This window comes from Plutella xylostella, chromosome 8 (assembly GCF_932276165.1).
Source record: "Plutella xylostella chromosome 8, ilPluXylo3.1, whole genome shotgun sequence".
Classification (NCBI taxonomy): domain Eukaryota; kingdom Metazoa; phylum Arthropoda; class Insecta; order Lepidoptera; family Plutellidae; genus Plutella; species Plutella xylostella.
In genome coordinates, this window is record NC_063988.1 from 6,682,793 (window position 1) to 6,707,187 (window position 24,395).

The following is a 24,395-nucleotide window of genomic DNA, read 5'->3' on the forward strand; positions in this document are numbered from 1 at the left end:
GCTCGCGCACAAAGGGTTCCGTAGTTAAATCAACCTATCTCAAAAACTATAAGAGATACTTTGATCAAACCAAAAATCGTTGAAAGAGTTAATTAGCATGCATCACCTCTATTTTTTTTAGAATTTTACACCCCGTAGTTATAAAAATAGAGGGGGGGGGACATACTTTTTACGACTTTGAGAGCTGATATCTCAAAAACCGTTCACTTTAAGAAAAATGTTTTTTAGAAAACTTTATATCATTTTAAAAGACCTTTCCATTGATACCCCACACGGGTATGTACATCGAAAAAAAAAATTTCATCCCTCAGTTACATGTATGGGGGGCCCCACCCCCAATTCTTTTTTTTACTATTTATTGTCATATTTTTGTAGCGGTTCATACAACACATATTCCCATCAAATTTCATCACTGTAGTACTTATAGTTTCCGAGTAAATCGGCTGTGACAGACGGACAGACGGACAGACGGACAGACGGACATGACGAAACTATAAGGGTTCCGTTTTTGCCATTTTGGCTACGGAACCCTAAGAACGCCTTGGTGGGTTTATTACCGATTGCTTTATTAACGCAGGAGTTCACGAGTAAGCTTGTTTTAGGGGTGGTTGGTTGTATTACGAACATACTAACTCGAAGCACAAAATGTTAAATTCTTTAAATCTTCTGTGCTAGCCTTGAACTTTATGAAAGATGTGTATTTTTTCTTTTTTTATAATTCGCAGTCGTTTTAGTTATTAGCCATGGATTAAGATGTAGGGACAACTAGGTAACGTCTGTACCTACGTGTACCTAGTTGTACCTACATCTTAAAGTTCTACCACAAAGTTCTACCACATATAAAAAATAAAACCTCTACTTATACATACACATATTTCAATCGGAATCTGATTGTTCAGTGGCGCCAGTGGTTCGATGAAATTGCATTCCGAGTTCTAAACTGGCACTAATGCGGTTAAATACACTGATATTGGTTTTAAGTTGTGCCAATTTTTTTGCCTAAATGCGGAAAATACTTTAATATTATTCTTTTTTCATAGTATTAAATAAATATAATGTAAGTGCCATCCGCTACTGAAATAATTAAACAATGTTTAAGCAACATAAAATAAAAATAAACTATACTACCTTGAATTTCTCTTTGGTAGAAGGTTTTCTTGAAAATAACTTAAACTACCAAACCTCACACGGTAGGGTGCGCATTGCGACGTATAAAAACGAAATGTATAATTTCACATTAATAACGTTCACAACATATAATGAACGTTACGTATAACAACAAAATCTATATTTTCATAAGGTATAAGATTCAATTCGTATAACTTACATTTTATATAATATCAAAATATATAATACTTACGAGGACTAATATCAATTCGTATAACATACATTACGTATATCGTTTAAAATATATACTATCATTTAGTATACAGTTCATAAAACATACTAACATACAATAACATAATCTGTGTTTAATTACCAAACACCGTCAAACCCCTTAGCACCAAAACCTAAAGATAGGTGCGACGACGAGCAAAGCGAGGAGGAGCGTGTTAGGTGCACATGTTCGTCGAAACCAAAGCGGAGCGCAGCGAAGCGGAGCGGAGCGTCTCCCCACATAGCGTCAATAATAATAATAATAATGTCAAAACCCCTTAGCACCAAAACCTAAAGATAGGTGCAACGACGAGCAAAGCGAGGAGGAGCGTGTTAGGTGCACATGTTCGTCGAAACCAAAGCGGAGCGCAGCGAAGCGGAGCGGAGCGTCTCCCCACATAGCGTCAATAATAATAATAATGTCAAAACCCCTAGTACCAAAACCTAAAGATAGGTGCGACGAAGAGCAAAGCGAGGAGGAGCGTGTTAGGTGCACATGTTCGTCGAAACCAAAGCGGAGCGCAGCGAAGCGGAGCGGAGCGTCTCCCCACATAGCGTCAATAATAATAATAATGCCAAAACCCCTAGTACCAAAACCTAAAGATAGGTGCGACGACGAGCAAAGCGAGGAGGAGCGTGTTAGGTGCACATGTTCGTCGAAACCAAAGCGGAGCGCAGCGAAGCGGAGCGGAGCGTTCCCCCCACATAACATCAATGATAATGAAAATACGATACGACAATCTTCTATACTTTTTGTGCATTATACATTATGATAATTATATCCGTTGTAGAATATATGTTATAAACGTTATATATTATAAACGTTATGCATTTTAATCGTTATATCAATTGAAATTATACTTTTTGAACGTTATTCTTTACGAAATTATGTATTTAGTAATTATGCCTTTCGTTTGTTATGCACAGTGATCGTTATACTTAATAAATTTATATCATATGGGCGTATACCTTGTGAATGTTATACCATTCGTTTTTATACCTCGTATTACTTACCCCACACGGTAAGCCTCGTGCACGACACGATGGTACCTATACCATATCGTAAGTAGGACAAGTATTTCGATTCTCCCGGAATAACTATAATATCAATTTATATTCTCCGTCTCGGTATTTTTAAACAAGAAGCGATAACAATATGTGTTTAGCATAGCAGTAAATAAACTAATCTAATGGCATTGAGGTAGTAGGTATAATGTCATCATCCGCCTCGCCAATACTTCTGTATCGGTGACAAAAACTATAAACCTAGTTTAGGGTTAGTAATCTGTGACTAAGGTTTGTTACCTTAATAAGAAGTAATGAAGAGATTAGTATTGCAGCTGCTGGGTGTCCTAGGAACGTTATAACTGCCTGCCACCAAATCAATCATCAGACCTTTTGTAAATTTTATTTCAGTTTATTTGCTTTGGTGATATTTAATTCAATTTGCATTTAGGTACTAATTGTATTCGCAATAGGTTCGTAAGGCTTAGTAGAATAGTATGTTAGGTCTTCAGGGGCTCCTAGTGCTCTTAAGGAAATCCTCTAGACAAAATACTCGGGCGTGCCGGCTTACGTTGCAGTAGACAGAAAGCCGATGTAGAAGTTGACATGAATTTTAAAATACGTGTGTACTTACACTGTACAGTACGAAACGAATTGAATCTACCTATATTTATAGGCACTAGAATATTCTGTAAAAAATCGGAATACTGACAGTGCAGTAATGTTATTTTATAGGTCTGTGCGTTATTGACGCGCTAAGATTTTTCAGCATTTTTAATGCATTTAAGTAGGTACCATATTTAAATGCCGGTACGTTAAAAATATAATTGAGCAACTTAAAAAGCGAGTTGGATCGTACTTTGTGATTATAAATAAGTTTTTCATCTACCATAGGTCGTATCCCTGAAACTAGACCCATATTCAGCGCTGATTAGGTGCTTATCGCTATTGAAGTATTATTTAATCTTTTTTGGGTAAGTAATAAAGTTGAGGTTTATTATTTTCAACTAATAAGTACATAAAAGCTCATAAGTTACACTTACGAAGTCTAACAATATTTTTCTAAATGTTTTTGGAAGTGTGCCAACCAGGGCCACATGGGTCCTATGCGGCGGAAGCAAATGCTGGTAAATGCATTTGGCCCGTATATTTTTCTTTGAAAACTAAGATAAATTATGGCCTACGCTGAGCCCATACGTAAAATGTTAGTTTAAAGTTTTTTAACGTTCTGTTTGCACTTACATAAGTAATTTGGTTCAGAAGTAGGTTAAGTTATTGAATACATTTTTAGGTATTGAAAAAACACAGCACGAACCCATTCTGTAATCGCGCATGTAAATGTGATGAGTGTTGACATTCATTATAGTGAACAATATTCATACTTTTTACCATCATTTAATTTCTACCTCCTTATAAAATTAACAAAATATTAGAAACAAAAATTAGGTTTTAAATACGTAGGTTAATATAAAAAACAGACCACGAAAAAAGGAATTAATTACTTACAAAAAAACAGTGACATTTCATTAAACCCAGCGGACTGATAAATTAGGAGCGAAGCGTAATCTCAAGAATCTCTATTTATTACGCATTTTGAAATATGTGTTGTCTTTGAACCATTTTGTAATACAGATTTATAGAGAGCATCCCCTAGTGGCGCATTACCTAATTGTAATTTGTACAACCACGGTGCATGGTGCACACAGCTATCGACGCTAATCCTTTCACTACTAGACTGGTCAAGGATTTGTGACCGACACGCTAAGAAAAAGAAGATTAAAGTGTAAGAAATATACTACGTTTTTAGGTACTAAAGTACAATAAAAACAATAATAACATTGGCTCAGGGATGTTATTATGTCAATACCTATATACCTAAATGTGATGTGTGATAAATTATATCGTAATCCAATCATCACACACCTGCCGCGGGAAAAGATAATAAATCAAACCTAGTATTAGCTTATCAAATCAAACCTTAAACCTAGTATTATATGTAGGTAACAGAAGGTCCAACACATAAGGAAGGGTGTGAAGAGATGCAATAAGGTTGTACAAGATTGAAGGACGCCCTCGAGGCTCCCAGGGGCCCGCAGATGCTTTATCAGATTACTTGGGGAATGCAGAGACCAGTAAGAAAATATAAAAACCTGCAAAAATAAGCACGACGATTTATAATTGAGAATAACTCGGAAGATCGTTTAAAAATCATAAAATATATAAGTACTTATAATTAGAATTCTTAAAATGTCTTCACGTTACTTATTAGAATATAATATTTTTACATCTAAAATAAAATACAACAAAGCGAGGTTTATTTGAATGACGAGCTAATTAAGTCACCGCCTTTTGCTTTGCATTACCAGTTACCAGTACCAGCGTCAATCTTAATTTTACAGGCCAGTGTATCAAGCAAACGGATAAATTCGTTAATATTACTATTGATAACTATATGTACTGTTCTTTTGCGTGACGTGAGTGTGAGCAACCAAACTCCCCCGTAACTTATTTCAACCCGAAGCTCCAGAGTGATTGCTATGAAGTGACGCCTCTGCCCACACTTCAGTTTATATTCTTCGGCGAGCAATAAACTCCCCAGTAGCCCTGCGATCCTAGTACTCGGAAGCTATAAACTGATATCGGGGTCGCTCTTCTTCATAGTTGCTATCCCAAACCAAATTCGACATTGTATTAGGTACATACTTACTCTTGACTGCCAAAATATTTTAAAGCTGCAGTCGTATTTTTTTCTCTATGTTGCATAAGTTGTAGTATGTTCTATTTTAATAAACTAAACTATCGTATAGATACAGTATATTTTTTTCTATATGGGCAATACAGCTAGCGTCTCAGGCGCCGCCATCAACCGAACGGGATGGACGACGACGCGAGACGACTTTATATTTACAGCAATCAGAATAGCTGATTGTTTCCCATTCGGGTCTGCAGTCCTAGTACAAGAGCTTGCTATTGGGTCATTGTAATCAGCAGTGGATAGCTATTGGCTGATTGTTTTCGATGGTTATATCCCCCAATAAATCTTCCCCAGCTAGAGCGTAATAGTCAGTCCTCAATCCCTGCATCCCTGGTACTGAACTACGTTTCGTATTACCGTTTAGATTGAAAGTTGTTGTGTCCGCAGTATAAAGATTGATTAAAAACAAATTTTGATAGAAATTAGAGTACCTACTCCCTAACTAACTAAAACACGCATTCAAATCAGTTTTTATCTATTTCCGTGCCACGTGATCTCGTGCACACAGATACAAACATCTAACTTATAACACCGTTATTTCTCAATGGCACAAAATACATGATGATGAATAGATACTCCAGCAACATTTTTTATCACGCGTGCTAACATTTTATGGTGGAAAGTAAAGTTTTCCTCCTCTTTCTAATGGCCAAACGGAAATTGCAAGCAGCGGCTCCCTAGTGTTGAAATGAATTTCTCCAGCTACCCGCATAATGTCTGAGAGTTTTCGCTCTATAAACGGGCCACTATATCACCTCCGACGCTTGCTCGTTTGAAGGCCTCCGTTCTGCTTCTACGCCTTTTGAAATCTGGACAAGATTTATTGCTTGATATTTCTCAATTTACAGAAAAAGATAAGTTTTATGATCGTATAGCATGCTGCTTATGTTACGTTTCAAAAAGCTTTATGAAGTCGCGTGTAGGCTTATGTATTTTGTCAATTGGTTTACTGTTTCAGCGTAGAACTGCACGCACATACTACATGTTGTTTCTAGGCATCGTCGGTGACATTTCAGTCAATATCAAAACATAGAAACCGGTGCGGTAGTGAAGAAGTTGCTACAAAGATGCTACGAACGTACTACGAAGATGCTACAAAAGTGCTACGAATATGCTACGAAGATTACTCAAAATATTTGTTAGCGTTCACAGTCGGAACGGAGAAAGTATCAAATACGAAATTATATTTTTTTTATGCTGTTCCCGCAAGCTTCGCTTCGCCTTAAAAAGTTTTCCCGTGGCATTTCTACGTAGCCTATGTGTTAGCCAAATTTCGTTAAAACCGACTCAGCCGTTTTTACGAGAAGAATGAACAAACATAATCATACTTTTGCCTTTATAATATTAGTAGGATACATTTTAGATTAATTTGTAGAAATAGAATTAGTTAAAACAACAACTATCCACACTATCCACATGAATCTGAGATAATTTCACGTGAGCACAGAAACATGTAAGCAATATGCATAAGTAGGTAAATCCGGTTACCAGAACAAACTTGTCTTCACTTCCGTAATGGAACTTAGTTGCACAAGTTGCATACACATAGGTACCATATACATACATAATATACAGATGTGTCTACTAGGTATCCATTGATAAAATAAACTCGGAATCGACATTATTAATAGGAACATCTACATTGTATAGTACATTGTATATACATAAATAGTTATGAGAATAGCTAAACTAAAAAAATATTATCATTTACGTATAAGGGAAGGCTCTTGGATCTTCAAATTATGAAATACCTGTATGTTAAGTCTAATATTTCGGGTCTGGCTATCACAGAGGTACCAGGGTCTCATAATAACGAGGTACCAGAGAACGCAAAATACGTGAAAATGCGAAGTCAGCCGCTCGCATACTAATGCGGGTATTGTGGATAATTTCTGCATAACTAAGAGGTCTGGAGAACATAAGTTTAGAGAGATAAGGCAGAACAAAAAAAATACTGCTGTAACACAAAAAAAAACTAAAACCACTATTAATTAAGCACCAAAAACCTATCTCGCTGTGCTTTTCAGCCCATATACCTAATGAAAAGGATAATACTTATTATATTTTTTTATCATAAATCATCCGTTTCTGACCTAAGTACTTACCGATTAAACAGTTACAAATACACCAATAAAAATTATAACACCATTCTTTCTCAGGAAACAATTAAAATCCACTGATTTCCTGGTACTCTCCAAGCTTGGGCCATGAATATGGAACTAGTCGACTACTGATGAGGCTAACTTTACAATTTATTTCTCAGAATTAATATCACTTATGCACCGCCTAGACGTGTCGTACATAATGCTACTCACCAGTTATTAGCTTGATGATGCTGAATTGTGTGTGTATTCTAGTCTTCTTCTTAGTGGAGTTAAACACTAGAGCTGGTATAGGGTAGATCAGCGTGGTCAAATAATTAGCCAGTTAGATCAGCATCGCTGATTGCCCAAGGGTGAAGAGGACGTGTATGAAGAACAGTTGTTAGTACACCAACATGCACCACACCGCACACCATAATTTCGTAATGAATCCCTAGTTGTGAAATAAGCAAACACTTGCTTAATTTCATGTATTGCAAATACTTTTTCTAGCTAAATCTATAATCATGTTTATTACAGCTGTTCCCGAGATCTTCGCTTCGCCTTAGAAAGTTTTCACGCGGGTATTCCGGGATTAAAAGTAGCCTATGTTCTTTCTCAGGGTCTAGACCATCTGTATACTAAATTTCATTCAAATCCGTTCAGTTGTTTTGGCGTGAAAGAGTAACAGACAGACAGACACAGTTACTTTCGCATTTATAATATTATATAGTTAGGATCACGTGTGAAACGTATCATTGATTCCGCAAATTCCCGTATTCCGACAGATAATACAAGTATAATATGCGTAGTATAAAATATATAAGGCCACGGTAGGTTTTAGCAAAATTGCTCCGAAAATTCTCACTCAATATGTGAGTCGTTTGTCAGAACTCGGTGAAAACGGTAGAAGGAAAATCTGGAGTGAATATATTACTTGTACTTACGATGCCATTAGGACATGACAGCTCACATATTATTTGAAGAGGTGAATATGAATTAATATGTCATATAAATATTACGTAAAGTGTGTAGGTATAAGTATAGGTACTTACATGACCTCACATAATAAATTATAATAATAATATATAATAATAATAATTATATAATAATAATGCGGCAGGGCAGCTTGTGGCGAGCTGTTGGGCATTAGCGACCCCACCCACCCGATGCCGGGGAGAACCCCTGTTCCTCATCTCTGGCTTGCCTTTATTGGTTGTCCAGAGTGAACACTGACGAGGAACAGGATCTCCCACCTCTTGCTTGCCTTCATTGGCTGGCTTGAGTGGTGTACCGCTAGAGCAGAAATGCTCGGAGGAAGGAAGTATATCCAGTAAGTGCTTGTAGGGGTCTTGACCGGCATCCGCGATTGCTCTGAGAGCCTTGGTATACCTCTCCACCCTCAGCACCTCATGCCATGTTGCCCCCTTGTTGCTACGTCACTGTAATGTGCTAGCGACTGTTTTGGGGGGCCCATTTAATGTGTGTGCGAGTCACCCCCTGCCTTTTTATACGTATGTGAAACATATAGTTCAGGCAGGGGCCATAGTCCTTCCATAGTCCCAGTTACCCAGTCCATTTAGCACCCCACTCCATAACCATGTATTAATTCTCCATATCCTACAATAGTCCTACACTAACCGGGGGTTTTCCTTGGGTTTACTTCTATAGTTTACATAGGGAAAATCGTCGGTTGGTGTCACATTTCATATAGATTAATGTTGTCAAACGGGCCTCTACGTGTTGGCTTCGGCCCCATGCACGCCTTCCAAATGTCCGGGACCCCATGGTCCCGAGATGGTAACGGCACAACATAATAATAATATAATAATAAACCTTTATTTCAGGCATCAGTGGCCCATATTATAAACTAAACATATACATTTTAAATCATACCAAAATAATAAATAAAATAACATAATTATAAAAATTTAACTAACTTAAACTCTAGCACTATTAATAGCAGGGGATTTAATAGTCTTTTTCGCCTCCCTGTAGCGACGGAAAACGATTCCCGCAGGCCAGAAGTCCTTGTTCAGTAGAACCTTCTGCTGGTCGGCGGGAACCCGAAGACGGAAGGACTTGAAGTCCGTCAGCTTGGCGGACTGCAGTCTTTCAATCGCCAGCACCTGGACTGGCTGTTCGGTGCGGCCGACACTCCTCTCCTTGATATAGCGCATGATGTTGTCATGCGCCATATTCGCGTGGATGCGGGAGACGTAGATGTCGACCGTGGGCGTGGCGGCCTTCAGCGAGCAGGCGGCCGGGGCGGTGCCGCGCTTGTTGCGGTTGCGTCGACGGGGGCTCCTCTTCTCCACCAAGATGAAGCCATCCTTGTCGACGACCGCGTGGCGCGGGGCGCGGGGGGGCGCCGCCGGAGCTCCGGCAGCCGCTAGCGTCACCTGGGGTGCAGCTTGCGGCGCGGCTCGACGGCGGCGGCGAGGGCGGGGATAGGGGCGGGGGGGCGCGGGCGCGGCCTCCTGCTGGCTCCTGGTGGTGAAGGGTGCAGCAGCAGCGGGGCGCGGCGGCGCGGGGGCGGCGGCACGCAGCGGGCACGTGGCGTCACGTGTCCGCTCGGCGTAGGTCGCAGGCGGCGGGTCATTTATCCGCCGCACATCGGTGTCAGTTGCGTGTAGTTGATCTTGCTGCGCTTGCAGTTGACGCGCCGGCGAAGGCGGTGTCGCGTGGGTCGCAGAGTCAGCAGCATTGCGCAGCGATAACAACTCACGTTGCATCGCCGCGCTGGCGACTTCCGAGGCTTCCAATTTGCCTCGAATTTCGGTGATCTCGGACTTCAACAGGACGATGTCATTATGAACCGTCGTGATTCTACAGCATAGTTTAGTTTCTACTACCCTACTAGATAGTATATTTCGATGCTGGATAGATATAAATTCTTTGTATGTATGTATGTATATGCAAATAGAACTTATTTCCACATAATTATATGTAGGAGGGTACAAAATAATGGTGTTAACAGTAAGAGCTGAGTATTCTATTCCTGACAACAGGGCCCGTACAGGGTGACGTGCCGCGCCAATTTTGGGTTTTCAATGCTCTTCACACAGCACACGCAGTGACACCCACACATGTAAGTTTGCACAGTGGGTCGATAAACTTTTACTCGCCAACTTTATTGACAATTATTTTCAAGTAGTGATTTGAGGGTAAGTTTAATTTTTAATTACACTGGTAAGCACCAGGAAAGAGTAGAAATTAATAGGGGTGCCACTTTTCTCCATACTCGGAACCCGATTAGATTTCTAAACAAATGTGGTATTTACTTGTAGAAAGGTAACTACAGGTATTAAAGTGTAGATAATAAGTTATACTAAGGGTATACAAAGCCGAAAGGGGATGACTCAAGGGGTCATTCTGAACAACTTTAGTTCTACGAGTTTTGCAAAAACGCGAAAAAAAAAATTCGTTTTCCATGGTAAAAAGTCACGTGTCAACAAAGTTTCTATGATAAAGGTTTTTTTTGGTTAATTTTTAAAACTCGTAGAACAAAAGTTCAGAATCAGTCTCACTTGTTTTAACCCGACTGCCGAAAGAGGAGAGTAATGTTTTTTGATTGTATGTATGTATGTTTGTAAGTATATTTTTTGGTGGCAGAATAATATTTTTTCATATTTTTAGAGTTTCGTACCTCAAAAGGAAAAAAGCAACCGTTATAAGATCTCTTTGTTGTCCGTCTGTCTGACTGACTGTCTGTCACTGCCCTTTTTCTCAGAAACGGGTAAAGATATCAAGCTGATATTTCGCATAGATATGAGGAGTACCCAAAAAAAATTGGGGTACTCCCTCTCCCATTCAAGTAAATTGGGGCTGATATTTTTTCCGGTTATTTTGATGGTGTAGGTAGGGTATCGTTGAATAGGTCTTTTAATATAATAGGTATAAAAAAAGGTTAAAATATGATTATTTGGCTTTTACCCTTAAATTTGGGGACCACACCATAGACAAATCCTAATTTAAAAAATGATTTCAATAGATGGCGTGATTTTATGTTGGGTAACTCAGAATAAGAAGTGATGATATCTCAGAATAATAATGGTTAATGGTGCTATTCCGCTGAGCATCGAAACCGGTGGGACGCTAATGAAAAGTGGTCATGGAAATGCACCAGGGTAGACCCTGCTCCTAGAACAAGGCATGAGTTTGTGATTTGTGTGCGTGAAAAGCGAGGATGGAAACTTTGAATATTTTCTTGACTTTTTTATTATTGATGCAATAACATATAATTAGTATTATTCTGAGTTACCCACCGAAGTCACCCCGTGGCAGGTTGACTAGATAGGTACTTTTGCAAATCACGCCATATATCGTTGTTTTTATTAGTGGCTACTGTCTATAGAAGATATTCCGTCATTGACAATTTTACGTTACGAATGAATTTAGTAAACCCAGTAAACCTAACTAATCCAGAGGAAACCTAAAAATATCTTTCTCTCTCTCTTTTAAAAACATACTTAATAGCCCAAACTCGATTCTATTCTATTCTCTGTGGGGGTGTAAGTACCTGCACCTGGCTCTCTCGAGTGGAACCTTTGTGCATATCCCCAAGGTCTAAACTGCCTTCCTAAGCTTGAACCATTTCCCACCACGCTGGTCCACTGCGGGTTGGTGGGTTCACATATCTAGATGTGCTAAATCTAGATATGCAGGTTTCCTCACGATGTTTTCCTTCACCGTTAGAGCGATGGTATACATTGTACTTAAGTTAAAAGAACTCATTGGTACATGTCAGCGCCGTGATTCGAACCCGCATCTCTTGCGTGAGAAGCGGGCGCTTACCCGACTGAGCTACCACCGCGCCCAAACTCGATGCTTTTAGCTATTAAATCTTTGTAATAAAATTCAGTCACCTCCGTGTTACTGCCCTCATCAGATCCTCACGAGACCATGCCTCAACCAGCACTATGAGACTGTGTTTTTGAATCCTAACCTAATCTTCCTACGTATTGTCATCACTTAGATCCATTCACTATATTCCTGCTCCTCATCCCAGGGCCGTGGGGAGGCACGTCAGCTTTTTAAAGACATCAGCAGCAGACTAATAGAAGTCTCAAGGGACCCTAGGGCTGGCACTTACCTATCACAAAGGCTAAGCATCGCTATATAGCGGGGTAACGCGGCCAGCGTCTTGGGTACCCTACCCGACAGTGGCAGCGATCTGGCCAGCATCTTCTTTTTAGTTTAATTTTAATTTTATATTAGTGAGTTTTAGTTAGGCATTAATAATTATAATTTAATCAAGAAGTACCATGGACTTAACTAATAAAAAACATTATCATTTAATTTATTGAATATAGTATAAGAATTATGCTTCCTCAATTTCAAATCAAATTATGTTGGTGTCATAAAAGTTGAAAAAGTGCAATGACAACCAATGTGCAGTGATTTTGTGTCTGTACACAATAAGATCGCGAGCTGTCAGTGCTGCCTAAACCGACGTGACCCTTCTTTGGAGGCCACCGGCCGACTGAGTCAAACGTCGCTTGTGTTTATGATTTTATAACACAGAAAGCCGCCATAGATATTTGTATGAAGATTTGAGGGAAAAAAATTGCTCAAGTTTGGGATTAATTTACACAAAATAGGTGTGTGTTTATTAAAAAACAAGGTATTTAGCGCCTAGTCCAAGCATTTATCTTTATAATTTGATAAGAATCATATGAAAATTCTTGATAATTACGACACAGTTGTTACAATACGGGAGTGTGATTTACTGGTTTTTCGTAATTAATTTACAGTTATCCATAAGCATTTACTTAAATTCGAATGATTCAGCACCTAGCTAGACTCTTCGGCTACCTGTGTGATTTTTTTCAAGGCTGTAGAGCATCATTTACTACATAATTCTATGACAATGCCAACCCTCGATTGCCTATTGCTGACCCTTAATATACTGAAAGACTTAATGAAAAAAAAAGTACAAGATAATACAATACGTGTTAGATTAGATTAATAAAAGTAAGTTAAAGATGAGCTTTATTTTTCAAGTCATCTATTAAGTTTTTGCTGCAACATCATGTCATTAACTAAGATAAGGATTGGGCCGGCAATTCATTAAGGGCCTTCCTTCGTGATTGATGTTACTGTTGATTGATAATCAACTGTTATCTGGATTTTCTATGTAAAAGTGCCTGAGTCATTTTTGCTGAGTAACTTTTGCAGTGCTGATTGCTGGGAACTCATCTTTGCGGTTTTGGGCTATTACTACATCTCAATTTATAATTAAGTATATCTACCTATATTATGAAAAGTGCTTAAATATAATATAATGTATACAGCACTGTGATTGGCTGAGTTATCGATAAGTGCTAATTACACGTTGACATACCATTCAATTAAAAATAACTTTTTACTTGAGAACAAACTAGGTAAATTATAGTCTTGTTATGCATGTAAGTATGTATCATAAATATGTACCAAATTGTTTATGTTTTTTCCCTTTGTATCCCCAAAAACATGAGTTACCAAAATCAATTTAAAACGCATTTGTTAAACGTAATTTTTATATCATCAGATCGTTAATATCAAACGTAGTATCAGTCATGCCAAGTAAACAATATACTAATTCTGTCTCTATCAACCTAAAAATGTCTCATTTAGGGCTGTTTAAACACATTGAAATCATTGGCTTTACTATAATTGTATTTTTTCCAGTGATATGGGCCGTAGGTGGTAGGGCACTCCCAGCCGTCTATGTGAGTAAACCACTTTATCTCTTGTCTTCTTCTTCTTCCATCGTGTCACAACACAATTAGCTTTTGTCACCGTGACGAAAAGGTTGGCCAGCCAGATTTGCGTCAGTCGCTAAGTACCTGCAGAGTGTGCCGGATACACATTGATACGGTACGTCACTAAAACTTTCGTGCACCGAAGACTTCTAATTTTTCACCATTATATAAGTACCTACACGTTTTTGCAAGAGAGGTACCCAAGTCATCTCCGGCTTCGGCTTTCGGCTTACTGTATACCACTTTTCCAATATACATCACCAATGACTTATTTTGCAGATATCTGTTTAAGACAGATATTTGTACTCGGGTCTTGGATGTTGATATTTATATTTAGTATGTATCTATCTGTGTATTTATGTAGATATATCTGCTGTCCGATACCCATATCACAGGCTCTGCCTAGCTTGGGGTCAGATGGCCGTGTGTGAGATGTCCCCACATATTTATTATTATTTATTTATTTAATATTTCAGGGGCCATTTAGAGTAAATATATCGTGGATAAAATTGTGTAGTGGACCGAAGAGGCTCAACGTGACACATATGGAGATCTTTGGACAAGAGACTGGGTACCAGGATGTCTCCATCCACACTCAAGTATACTCTACCACAAAGGTGGAAATGGTAAGATCACGCACTTACGTAATGGGCCGGCATAGTGTGCGATAGACTTATAAAATATATACTTTTAGAGAGTTAATGATCGCGTTCCATAATTTTACACAGTGTGCCCAAGAATTTAATTATAAAATTAACTCTGTCAAATTGTGTCAAATAGTAGTATATTATTATATAATAAATTACTTTAATAATAAACTAATTATCACAACCTTTAGATGAAAACCACCCTGAAACAAAAAGACAAAAACATGCCGGATATTGTTTGGAGAAGTAACAAAGTATGCCAGCATTTCTTTCTTGGGCCATTCTTCAAGAAGTATTACAAAATTAGTGATCAATGTGAGCTATTGAAGGTGAGTTTTTTATTATTGATACCGAGCCGCTAATCTCTATAAAGCAAGACATAAAGATTTCACATACATAAGAGTTATAAGTAGCCAACAACCAGACGTGAACAAACGTGAACAGACTTTCACAGCCCAAGATATCTCCCGTGGATCCCATGGCTTTTGGCGTTTTGATCCTCTACAAAATATTGTGCATGATATAGAGGTGCTGCGTGCAGCACTCACTTTCACAAATTTTTAAAAGTTGTTGAGAATGGCCTTCTGAGTCTCCTCCTTTCAGCTAAGTATACCACTTTTACTATATACCGATAGCTATTTTTGCAATGTTTATGTTAGTTACGTATTTCTGCATTTATGTTATAAATAAATGTGTATTCTTACAGGGAGATTACACCTTTCCACTAAACATGACTGGATTTATACGTGAATTTCTCGGGGAACAGTTCTTCTATGGCGCTTTTGAGGTTCATATACTTATGACTGGAGCCTCCTACAACCTTTTCTGCAACCTTAGCCGCATCGTATTTTATAAATAAAAATACCTACGTATTTGACCACAGTACATCCTTCCAAACATAATTGTGTGAAAGAAATCGAGCTGGGCGCTATCCATGTTTGTGTGGAATAAAAAATATGTACCTACCTGTCTGCCTGTACCTACCTCATCTACCTAATTATCAAAATAAATGCTTTAAAGTTGTAAGCTTTTTATTATTTATTGCATTCCAATTAGGTATAAGTTATGTATGTTCACTTTCACGACGATTTTGCCTGGTTTCCTGTGGTAGAATCCGGCAAGGATATAATTTACCTAGGTACAGTGTATCTGCCGGCTCTCCGGGACATGCAGCGCTGCGATTTGGTAAATTGACATTAGGTAGGACTTAACCCAGAAGATCAGAAAACCAGAGTAAATGTATCATATTATGATTACTTAGAGATTTTTTAATTTAAATCAACTGAATAGTTTTTACGTTTTTTACTTATAAACTTTTTTTTTGGTCCCTTTTAATATTGTCATAATTATCAACTATGCAGTACTAGTTAATAATAAATAAATCCTAGCTAGCGTAGGCAATTAATACCTCTCTATTTTCACTGAAGATCAGAAACACATTATACACCAACGTAAAGAAGTTCTAATGTGAATTTAAGCACACGCAAAATTTAAAACATCATCACGCACCAGTCACTTATGAGTCTTGTGACATTGAATAATGGCCGCGCGACAATGTACTCGTAGCCGGAGAGAAAGCGGTTTATAAAGACAAAGCTAATGGAGTGAGTTGACGCTTGTCATCCACCCGGCCCACGCAACGGGATGACGACGGCACCAAGAAAATGCTTTATTTCAGCTGCCTTTTTCATGGAATTCTGTACGCTGTGTTGGTAAAATTAATTAGCTACAGTTAAGATTTAAATCTGTATTCGCATATAGAAAAATTAAATAAATATAGGATTTCAAATTAAGGATTTAATTAGGACCTAGCTCTTTCCATAGCACAACGCCTTTAACTCGATAGGCCGTCAGTAACAATTTTTCAGAACCTACATCATCATCGGCAGTAGAATGTAAGTAATCCATCGATTATATTTTCATAAATATTGTATTTATCATTTATGTCATTACCTACCTATAAGTATATCTCATTAAACTATCATTAAGTATAGGTACATACTTTATACATTTAGTAAAACACTATCGTAAAACGGATCTCATTGAAAAACCCAGCTAATAACTTATTAGGGATTTTGGTACATGATAACGAGATTTTTCAGTAACCAATGTGTTCGTCAGTGTACAGTAGCTACTCATCATTGTCCCTTATTTCAAGTTAGGAAAATCATGAAAACTTTGCAAAGTGATTCCTCACATTTAAAATAATGTTGCATTATTTAGACCACTTCTTCGTTTAGAATATCAGATGGGGTTTCAGTATGTCTATGACATGGTCGATACTTGCATTATTTTTTGGTGGATTACTGAGGTATTTCTGTTGTGCCGACTTGAGGCCGCCTGCCATGACTCCAGATAAATTCGTAAGTATCTCCCGAAAACCTTTTCAGCCTTAGTATAGACTAGTGTCGTAACTTTTTTACTTACATAATAAATATAGATACTTAATTGGTTAGTACACACAATATAGAGATTTCACATATTTAGCACGAACTGTTCAGGACATATACTTATTTAATAGTTTTTTTTCCTGTTTTTCAGGGAAATGTGGTACCAAAAGTGATTGGCATGTATTTTTGCAAAGGCCCTAAAAGAAAGAACTGCACTGAAATGTCTATAAACGCTAATAGTGATTTTACTGATGTAGGTTTAAGTATTATAACCACGAAGAAAACTGAATTATCTAAAGTAAGTTCGAAGATTCATCATGATCTTACAATCGTTCACTGCTGGACTTAACAACTTTAGCCATACGTAGGTACCTAAGTACAACGGTTATACTTATTTTTCAGATAAAAATGTCAATCTGGGCTATTAAAAACGTAACCACGAATCCAGATATAGTGAAATGGATCGATCACCCATGTAATCATTTTTTATTGGGCCCAATAATCAAAATGCAATTGAAAATGAATCAAAAATGTGAGATGCTAAAGGTAGGTTACACTTTACATCGTCATTCTGAACTACTTCTGTACAGTCAAGTCAGCTGCTTTAGTAGCTATACACTTTTGTACCTTGTCAACATACCTACTAAACAAAACGTCAATGTTTGAATGAATGAATAGACAGTTAGTGAGTTTGACAAGGTTCAAAAGTGTATAACTACTAAAGCAGCTGACTGTACTTCATAAATTCTATAAATTTGAATCTCGCGTGGTAAGTAGATATCGGGACATATAGGTAATATTAATATAAAAAAATGTGACAATATTATTTCAGTCTGAAGTGATGGCAAAGTTAAATGTGAAAAAGCTGTGCAACGACCTACTAGGAATTCAGTTCTTTTACGGAGCTTACCGGAGCCAAACCATTGTTACAAGCAAGGATTGCAACATCGCTTGTATAGTCACTGAATTTAATTTGGAGAAGGCAAACCAGTAAAATTACATGATGGCAGGATCGATGGGTCTAATGTAGCCATGGGTAATAAGTCATGGGTAGCCATTTGATCAAAATCATCATAACTAATAATTATAATACTTAAAGATGTTCCTTTTGATCATAGAAGTAACAAACTAACGTTAACTTTATGCTTGTGATAATAATACATATGATCTAGCTACGATTGCTACGTTATCGGAATCCTGGATATTAGAGAGGACTCATTCCAAAACGGCCATACGAATAGGTAGAGCAAATGTGGTTGGCTCGCATGATAAAATAAACGTCATCTGTATAATAATATAATTATAGTACCACAATATGATTAAACCAGGTTTACTGGTGTTTAACACGGTATTTGTAAGACATCCTCAAGCATCTGTTCAATAGTTCTCTAGCTTTAGTGGCTCGACCGCATAAGTCATAAGTAGTCATAATAAGGTTTACAGCTAATTTATCTTCAAACCAGTAGTGGGAGATTATGCTCCATAAATGTCCATGACTGCGTGTGTGCAAATCAGGTTGGTGTGGGGGCCGGTCATCAGGTACTGCACCCCGTACTTGCCGTAAAAGAACTTCACTCCAGCAAACTGATACACCAGACTCTGGATGTTCATTGAGAATATGTGCATGCCCTGAAAACAACACGCGCGGTTACACACACACACGCACTCACGCCTTGTACTAATGTACTCCCTTGCGGGGTAGGCAGAGGTGCATTGCTGCACCCACTTTTCGCCAGAGTGTTATGTTAGTCCCAATGTAACAGGGGGCGGGCCTATTGCCATTTTACGGGCACATCCAAGACCCGAGAACAAATATCTGTGAAGAAATATCTGCCCCAGCCGGGAATCGAACCCGGGGCCATCGGCTCAGTAGTCAGGGTCACTAACCACTACGCCTTTGATCTCTCAAAAAGGCACGGACATAAAGTCTGTGGAGTGATAAATACTAAAGTTATTAATACCTACCTACTATGTCAGTGTTTCACTGACTATTCTTAGGTACTTATTATATAATGTATAAACCATTGTATGAACTAACCTTCTCAATTTCGCATTTCTTCTCATCTTTAACTCTATAGTAAGTTCTTAAAACAGGAGCAACGAAAAAATGCTGACACGGATTATTGATTCTGTAATACACATCGGGTCTCTTTTGTAAGGGTGAGTCTAACTTTGACTTCCATACCGTAATTTTAACCTGAAACAATGGAAAGGATCGATTAGTTTAGCTTCAACTGCGGAGAGTTTGCTTCCAGAACTCTCGAACCTACAGTGCAAGCAGTGCATTCACATAGTTTTCTGAGATTTCAGCAAGTTTCACCTGTTATTTCAATTTTCAGCGTTGTTTCCACATTGTGTTCCACTCAACTTTAACCCATTAAGGGGCAAAACTAATAAAAAAATTCAAGTAGCCAGCGGCCGCTACACGAGATGGTTATCGACGTCGATAAACTCGCTTAAATCGCGTTCCACCAATCACAACGCCGTATTTATGGTGAATCGCGATAATTATAGTGAAATTTAACTAGTTACGTCGATAACGAACCCGTTTAGCGCATTAGCACTGGTTAAGGATTGAACTGTCATAATTATCGTATCATAAGGGTGCTTTTCCACCAGAGATGTGCTATGCAGCTATGCTGCGAAGATGTGATATCTACGCTACGAAAATATGTGACCGTTTCCACCAATACTACGCTAGGTAGCTGTGCGAGGAAGATGCGCTACGAAGATGCGCCGCATGTCTACTTTCAGTGAAAAACGCGGGCATACTGTAGGTCTGCTCTGCACATACATAGCTACACCACTCGCGATGGTCCATAGCACATATCCATAGCACGCATCCATAGCACACATCCATAGCACGCATCATTCCATACAAAAAACATATCTTAGTTGAATCCGTTTCCACCAGTGCTAAGCTATGTGCACCAATAATTATGATTGGTGGATATCAAACCCATCCATAGCATCGTAGCATAGCACATCTCTGGTGGAAAAGCACCCTTATAGGAACGCGCCATTATCAACAACTTTTTTTTTACACTGTTTGCTAGATCGATATTTACGAATTATAAATATTTAAAGCAAAACAAGAGACATAGTTACCTTATCCACTTTTGTTTTCGTCTTCATGTTAATTTGATACGTTATGTTTTCCATGTCTGTATCGAAGGATAGTGTATTCTCTGTGCCGTTTTGCAGTTTAGGTCCTTTACAAAGAGAAACTTCCGTGACCTTCACTTTGAAGGGCCCCTGAAATTACACAAAGAAGCTCTACCTACTTCTAGATCCATCGATCGAGGATCCATCGACCTGACTTATCGGTTTTTAAACACTATAGAAAAGACTAATCCAATTCACCCACAGCTATTTCCCTGCTGCGGTACGTCTCCGCCTCCACTTGGCAAAAATAATATTGGTTCCTATCATGGAGCGATGTCGTAGCATGGACGTACTGCTATGCATACCTATAGACTTCGATAGCTGGCTGTAAAGATTGTCTGCAAGGAACTTCTGACTGCATCAAGTGACGTGTCTTGAGAGGCCAGTGTGGCGTAGTGGACTGAAGACATCGACGGGGTGGAAGTGGCATTGTCACAGCATTGCCATAGCCATATTATTAATTTTACAAATAGGTAGGTACCCAACTCACATATTTATCCAAAGCAGTTTTCACATCAGGAGTTACAGAAGAAACTCCATAAAAATCAAAATATAAAATTAATAATATTAGTAGCAACATTTCATGACTATGGTTGAATTTAAATAAACTAATGAAATAATTTAAATTCAATTCCCACTGTATGTCGGTAGGTACCTACTGTAGATACAAAGTAATCATTATCTATATTGCGTTTATAAATTGAAATGATTGCACAAAATTGTACCTGCTCTAATTGTATCAAAGATGTTTTGATCAAAATAATCAGTAATTCACGCTAAATTTACATTATATTTTTAATGAATGTAGGTAACAAAGAGTTCTACTGTTTTGTAAATAATGGTGACTAATAAAGACACATGTACAGTTCTCCCATATTAATAATGCGCATGCAAATCTTCGCAAACTGTCGTATTCCCGGAAACACCCGAATCAGTGCCTTAAACAAAGCACTTGCATTTTGATCCTTGTTCGAAAGTAATAGTAGTCAATATCATGTGATACATAATCGAAAACAATTTGGGCGGTCGGTGGCTGTCACCGATCAGTCAAGGGTCTCAAGGTCAAGATCAATATTACTTTTGTGGAATCATAAAGAGCTGCAATTACACATCGTTTTTGTTATTTTTTTCAAATGTGAATTTAATTTCAACTTTAATTATTTTTGACGATGCCATATTATGAGGCACATTTAAGAATAAAATATGCGTCACATTGATAGACTTCACTTTGCCAATAAAGCCACACCCAAAAGACCAAGTTTGTAATTGTAATATTATTGTGAATGATCAGCGCTGTAAATACTTTTGAACTGAGATTTCAATTTTTTTATATAAACCTGTGTTTGAAATCCATTTCTCCTTATAATATAAACCTGGTGTTATTCAAACCTTAATTCTTTCATCCATCTTTACATCAGCTTCAGTAAGACACTTGAAAAGTACCTACTGTAACATTTTCGAAGTAAATTTTAATATTATGGAATATTATGAATTATCGAATCAAATTTCGTTACTGATAAATCAATTATCTCTTTTAGCACCAATTACATAATTCTACTAAAATTTCATGAAGAAAATGCACTTAACCACTCTAAATACATAATAGTTTTCTAACGCTCGGGAATACGACCGTTGCCGAACAATGACGAAGATTTCTATGTGCATTATCAATTTTGGGGAACTGTAAGGCAGCGTTCCCACTACGCCGGACCGGCAGATCTGCCGAAAACCGGACACCGGACAGAGTGTTCACATTACATCGGATCCCGGAAGAAATTCAGACAGTCCTCAGTTGAAGTCCTTAGAAGAATGAGCCGATGAGTGGAACGCGGGCGGGGCGAGGGGAGCACGAGCGGGGCGAGCGGGGGACAGATACCGGCACAAACTCGTTCACATTACTCCGGGCCCGGTCGTTCTACCGGCAATTCGTAGTGACAAAACGTTCGGTAGAAATGCCGGGCTCGGCAAAAATGCCGGACCCGGGATAATGTGAATAGCTTCATATAAATTGTACAGCCACTAGCTCTTCCGGCAGATTTACCGGCGCGGCAGATCTGCCGGTCCGGCGTAGTGGGAACGCTGCCTAAGTACCTATGGAAAACCTCCTGTAACTTACACCGTTACGTGTCCAGTTTTTAGGTAGCTAGATTATTATTTTTTCAATTTTCGTTTTCAAGTAACTACAGTGTTTTGAAAATATACCTACAACTCATTTTAGTAGATATTGTTCAAGTCAAGATACATACATTAGTTAACAGCTGCTAGCTTGATAAGTAATGTTTAAATTATCTTCTAACCATGCTTAATTCATGACCCATTTACGATCAGGGTAGTATTTTTTACTCTCCGAAGTAAAATCGTATCTCACGTCCTTTTACTGCGAGCAATTCGAGATAAAATAGGTCCAAAACGTTACGACATAACGGCCCATTGCGGAGACCCGAATTAAGCGTTTGTAAGTACAACGTTGGCCTGAATAGAGTGGGAAAAAGTACTTGGGCAATTTAACTTGGGCGGGGGCATTGGGTCAGTCAACGTCCGTCGTACTTCAGTATATTTTTTATGACCTAGCCTAGGGTTAAAAATATTGCACGAGTAAGTACACATTAACTTACAAAGAGATATGTATTGTTGGATGGACCTGTGTAAGTTTGGCTCAGTTTCGTCATTCTAATAATTGTGTTTCATAAAATAGGGAATATAGTAAGAATAAAATTCGAAAGCTTTTCGTTTTTTAAAACGATCAAACTTAGTTACAAGTGTTTATGTTTAGATGTTAAGTTTCATAGAGGCTATTTGGGCTATATTTCACCGGGACACCATGGCGGCGCAGCCAGTCGCCGCTACCAACAAAATGTATAGAGTATGTGCGCAACCAAACGCACACCAGGCTCCGTAGAGCTCTATACATTTTGTTGGTGGCGGCGACTGGTTGCGCCGCCATAGTGTCCTGGTGAAATATAGCCCTTACTGTCGTTAACCCAATAAATAAAATAAAAGTGGGACTGTCTATCGCAGAAAAACAACTAAATTCCATTATAGTATGTATATTTTCATTTAATATAAAAATTATAGATATGAACTATATATTTACATGTAAGTAAATGGCAAACAGTCAATGTTCAACATAATTTATGTTATAGAAATATGTCTAATACGAAAACGTTATGATTTCCTACTTCAAATTATTATAAACTTGCCTTTTTGGAAAATAGTAATACTGCAAAATGATTGTGTTTTAGTCACTTTTCACATCAATGTTATTTTAATTAATTAATATCAATACGTAGGTATATGAATCTATTTATGGTCAAGCTATGTAACAATAAGGTGGAAAAACAATAACTTATTATTTTACTTTTATGTTAGGAGCAAAGCAATCAGTGGGGCATAATCTAAGCTCTCAACTTCATGTTAATATTTTATTCACACATACAAATATGACGCAGTTCTTTATAAAATATACCTATCACAGACTAGATCTAAAACTTAAGGGTGGAAGTATATTTTTTTATTAATAACTGCATAGTTTTCCATATTCTAAATCAAATCAATTGCACTTGAGTAATCGAATCCACCTTGAAATTAATTTTGAGGATATAAATGTACTTATTTTGAAGCATAACTACGATTAACTTAAAAATGCATACGCCTAAATAAATTGTACAGAAAATTACAAGATTCTATGACATTATAAAACCGTTCGTGATATGTACAAGTCTTATTCAGAGTAAGAACCACTCTGGTGCTCTAGTCTACGTTATCAACTACAACGATACTTAGTTATTTACAATATCAAGTTACCGAACAACACAATACTCTAAATTTTAGAGCATTTTATTTAGAATCAATGCTTTTTAAGTAGATTTTAATATTTTTTACAGATTTCGCAACCACGATTTTGTGCCGAGTTTTATATTACAAAACAACAAAATGCTTAATTTACATAATTCTATTCGTAGACAATTCATATCAGTTTTTTAGTCAGATCTACTGAATTTCGTTGAAAGACAGACAATATTTATTGCTTCACTATAGAATAATAAAATGGGGTTATTACTACATAATTGATGTAAATTTTGGCAGTAGACGATAACAATTCCTACAGATTTCAAAACTTATTATTAACACTGTTCACTCACACTTAGTGTTCATTCGCACACCGACACAGCTGTCGACTAGCAACCGTATTAGGAAGGCAAAGGTGACAAACACGCTTTCTAACTAGC

General features: G+C 37.8%; 1 protein-coding gene across 1 annotated transcript; it reads right to left on the minus strand.

Annotated features, from left to right (window-relative positions):
* Positions 1 to 18,443: 18,443 nt before the first annotated feature.
* Positions 18,444 to 20,994, minus strand: LOC119693087. The gene is made up of 4 exons (XM_038115452.2): positions 20,657 to 20,994; positions 20,110 to 20,256; positions 19,040 to 19,198; positions 18,444 to 18,630 (listed from the first exon to the last, which is right to left on the minus strand). Exons 1-4 carry the CDS (start codon positions 20,744 to 20,746, stop codon positions 18,475 to 18,477), a joined length of 552 nt encoding a protein of 183 aa, XP_037971380.2. The 5' UTR covers positions 20,747 to 20,994; the 3' UTR covers positions 18,444 to 18,474.
* Positions 20,995 to 24,395: the final 3,401 nt, after the last annotated feature.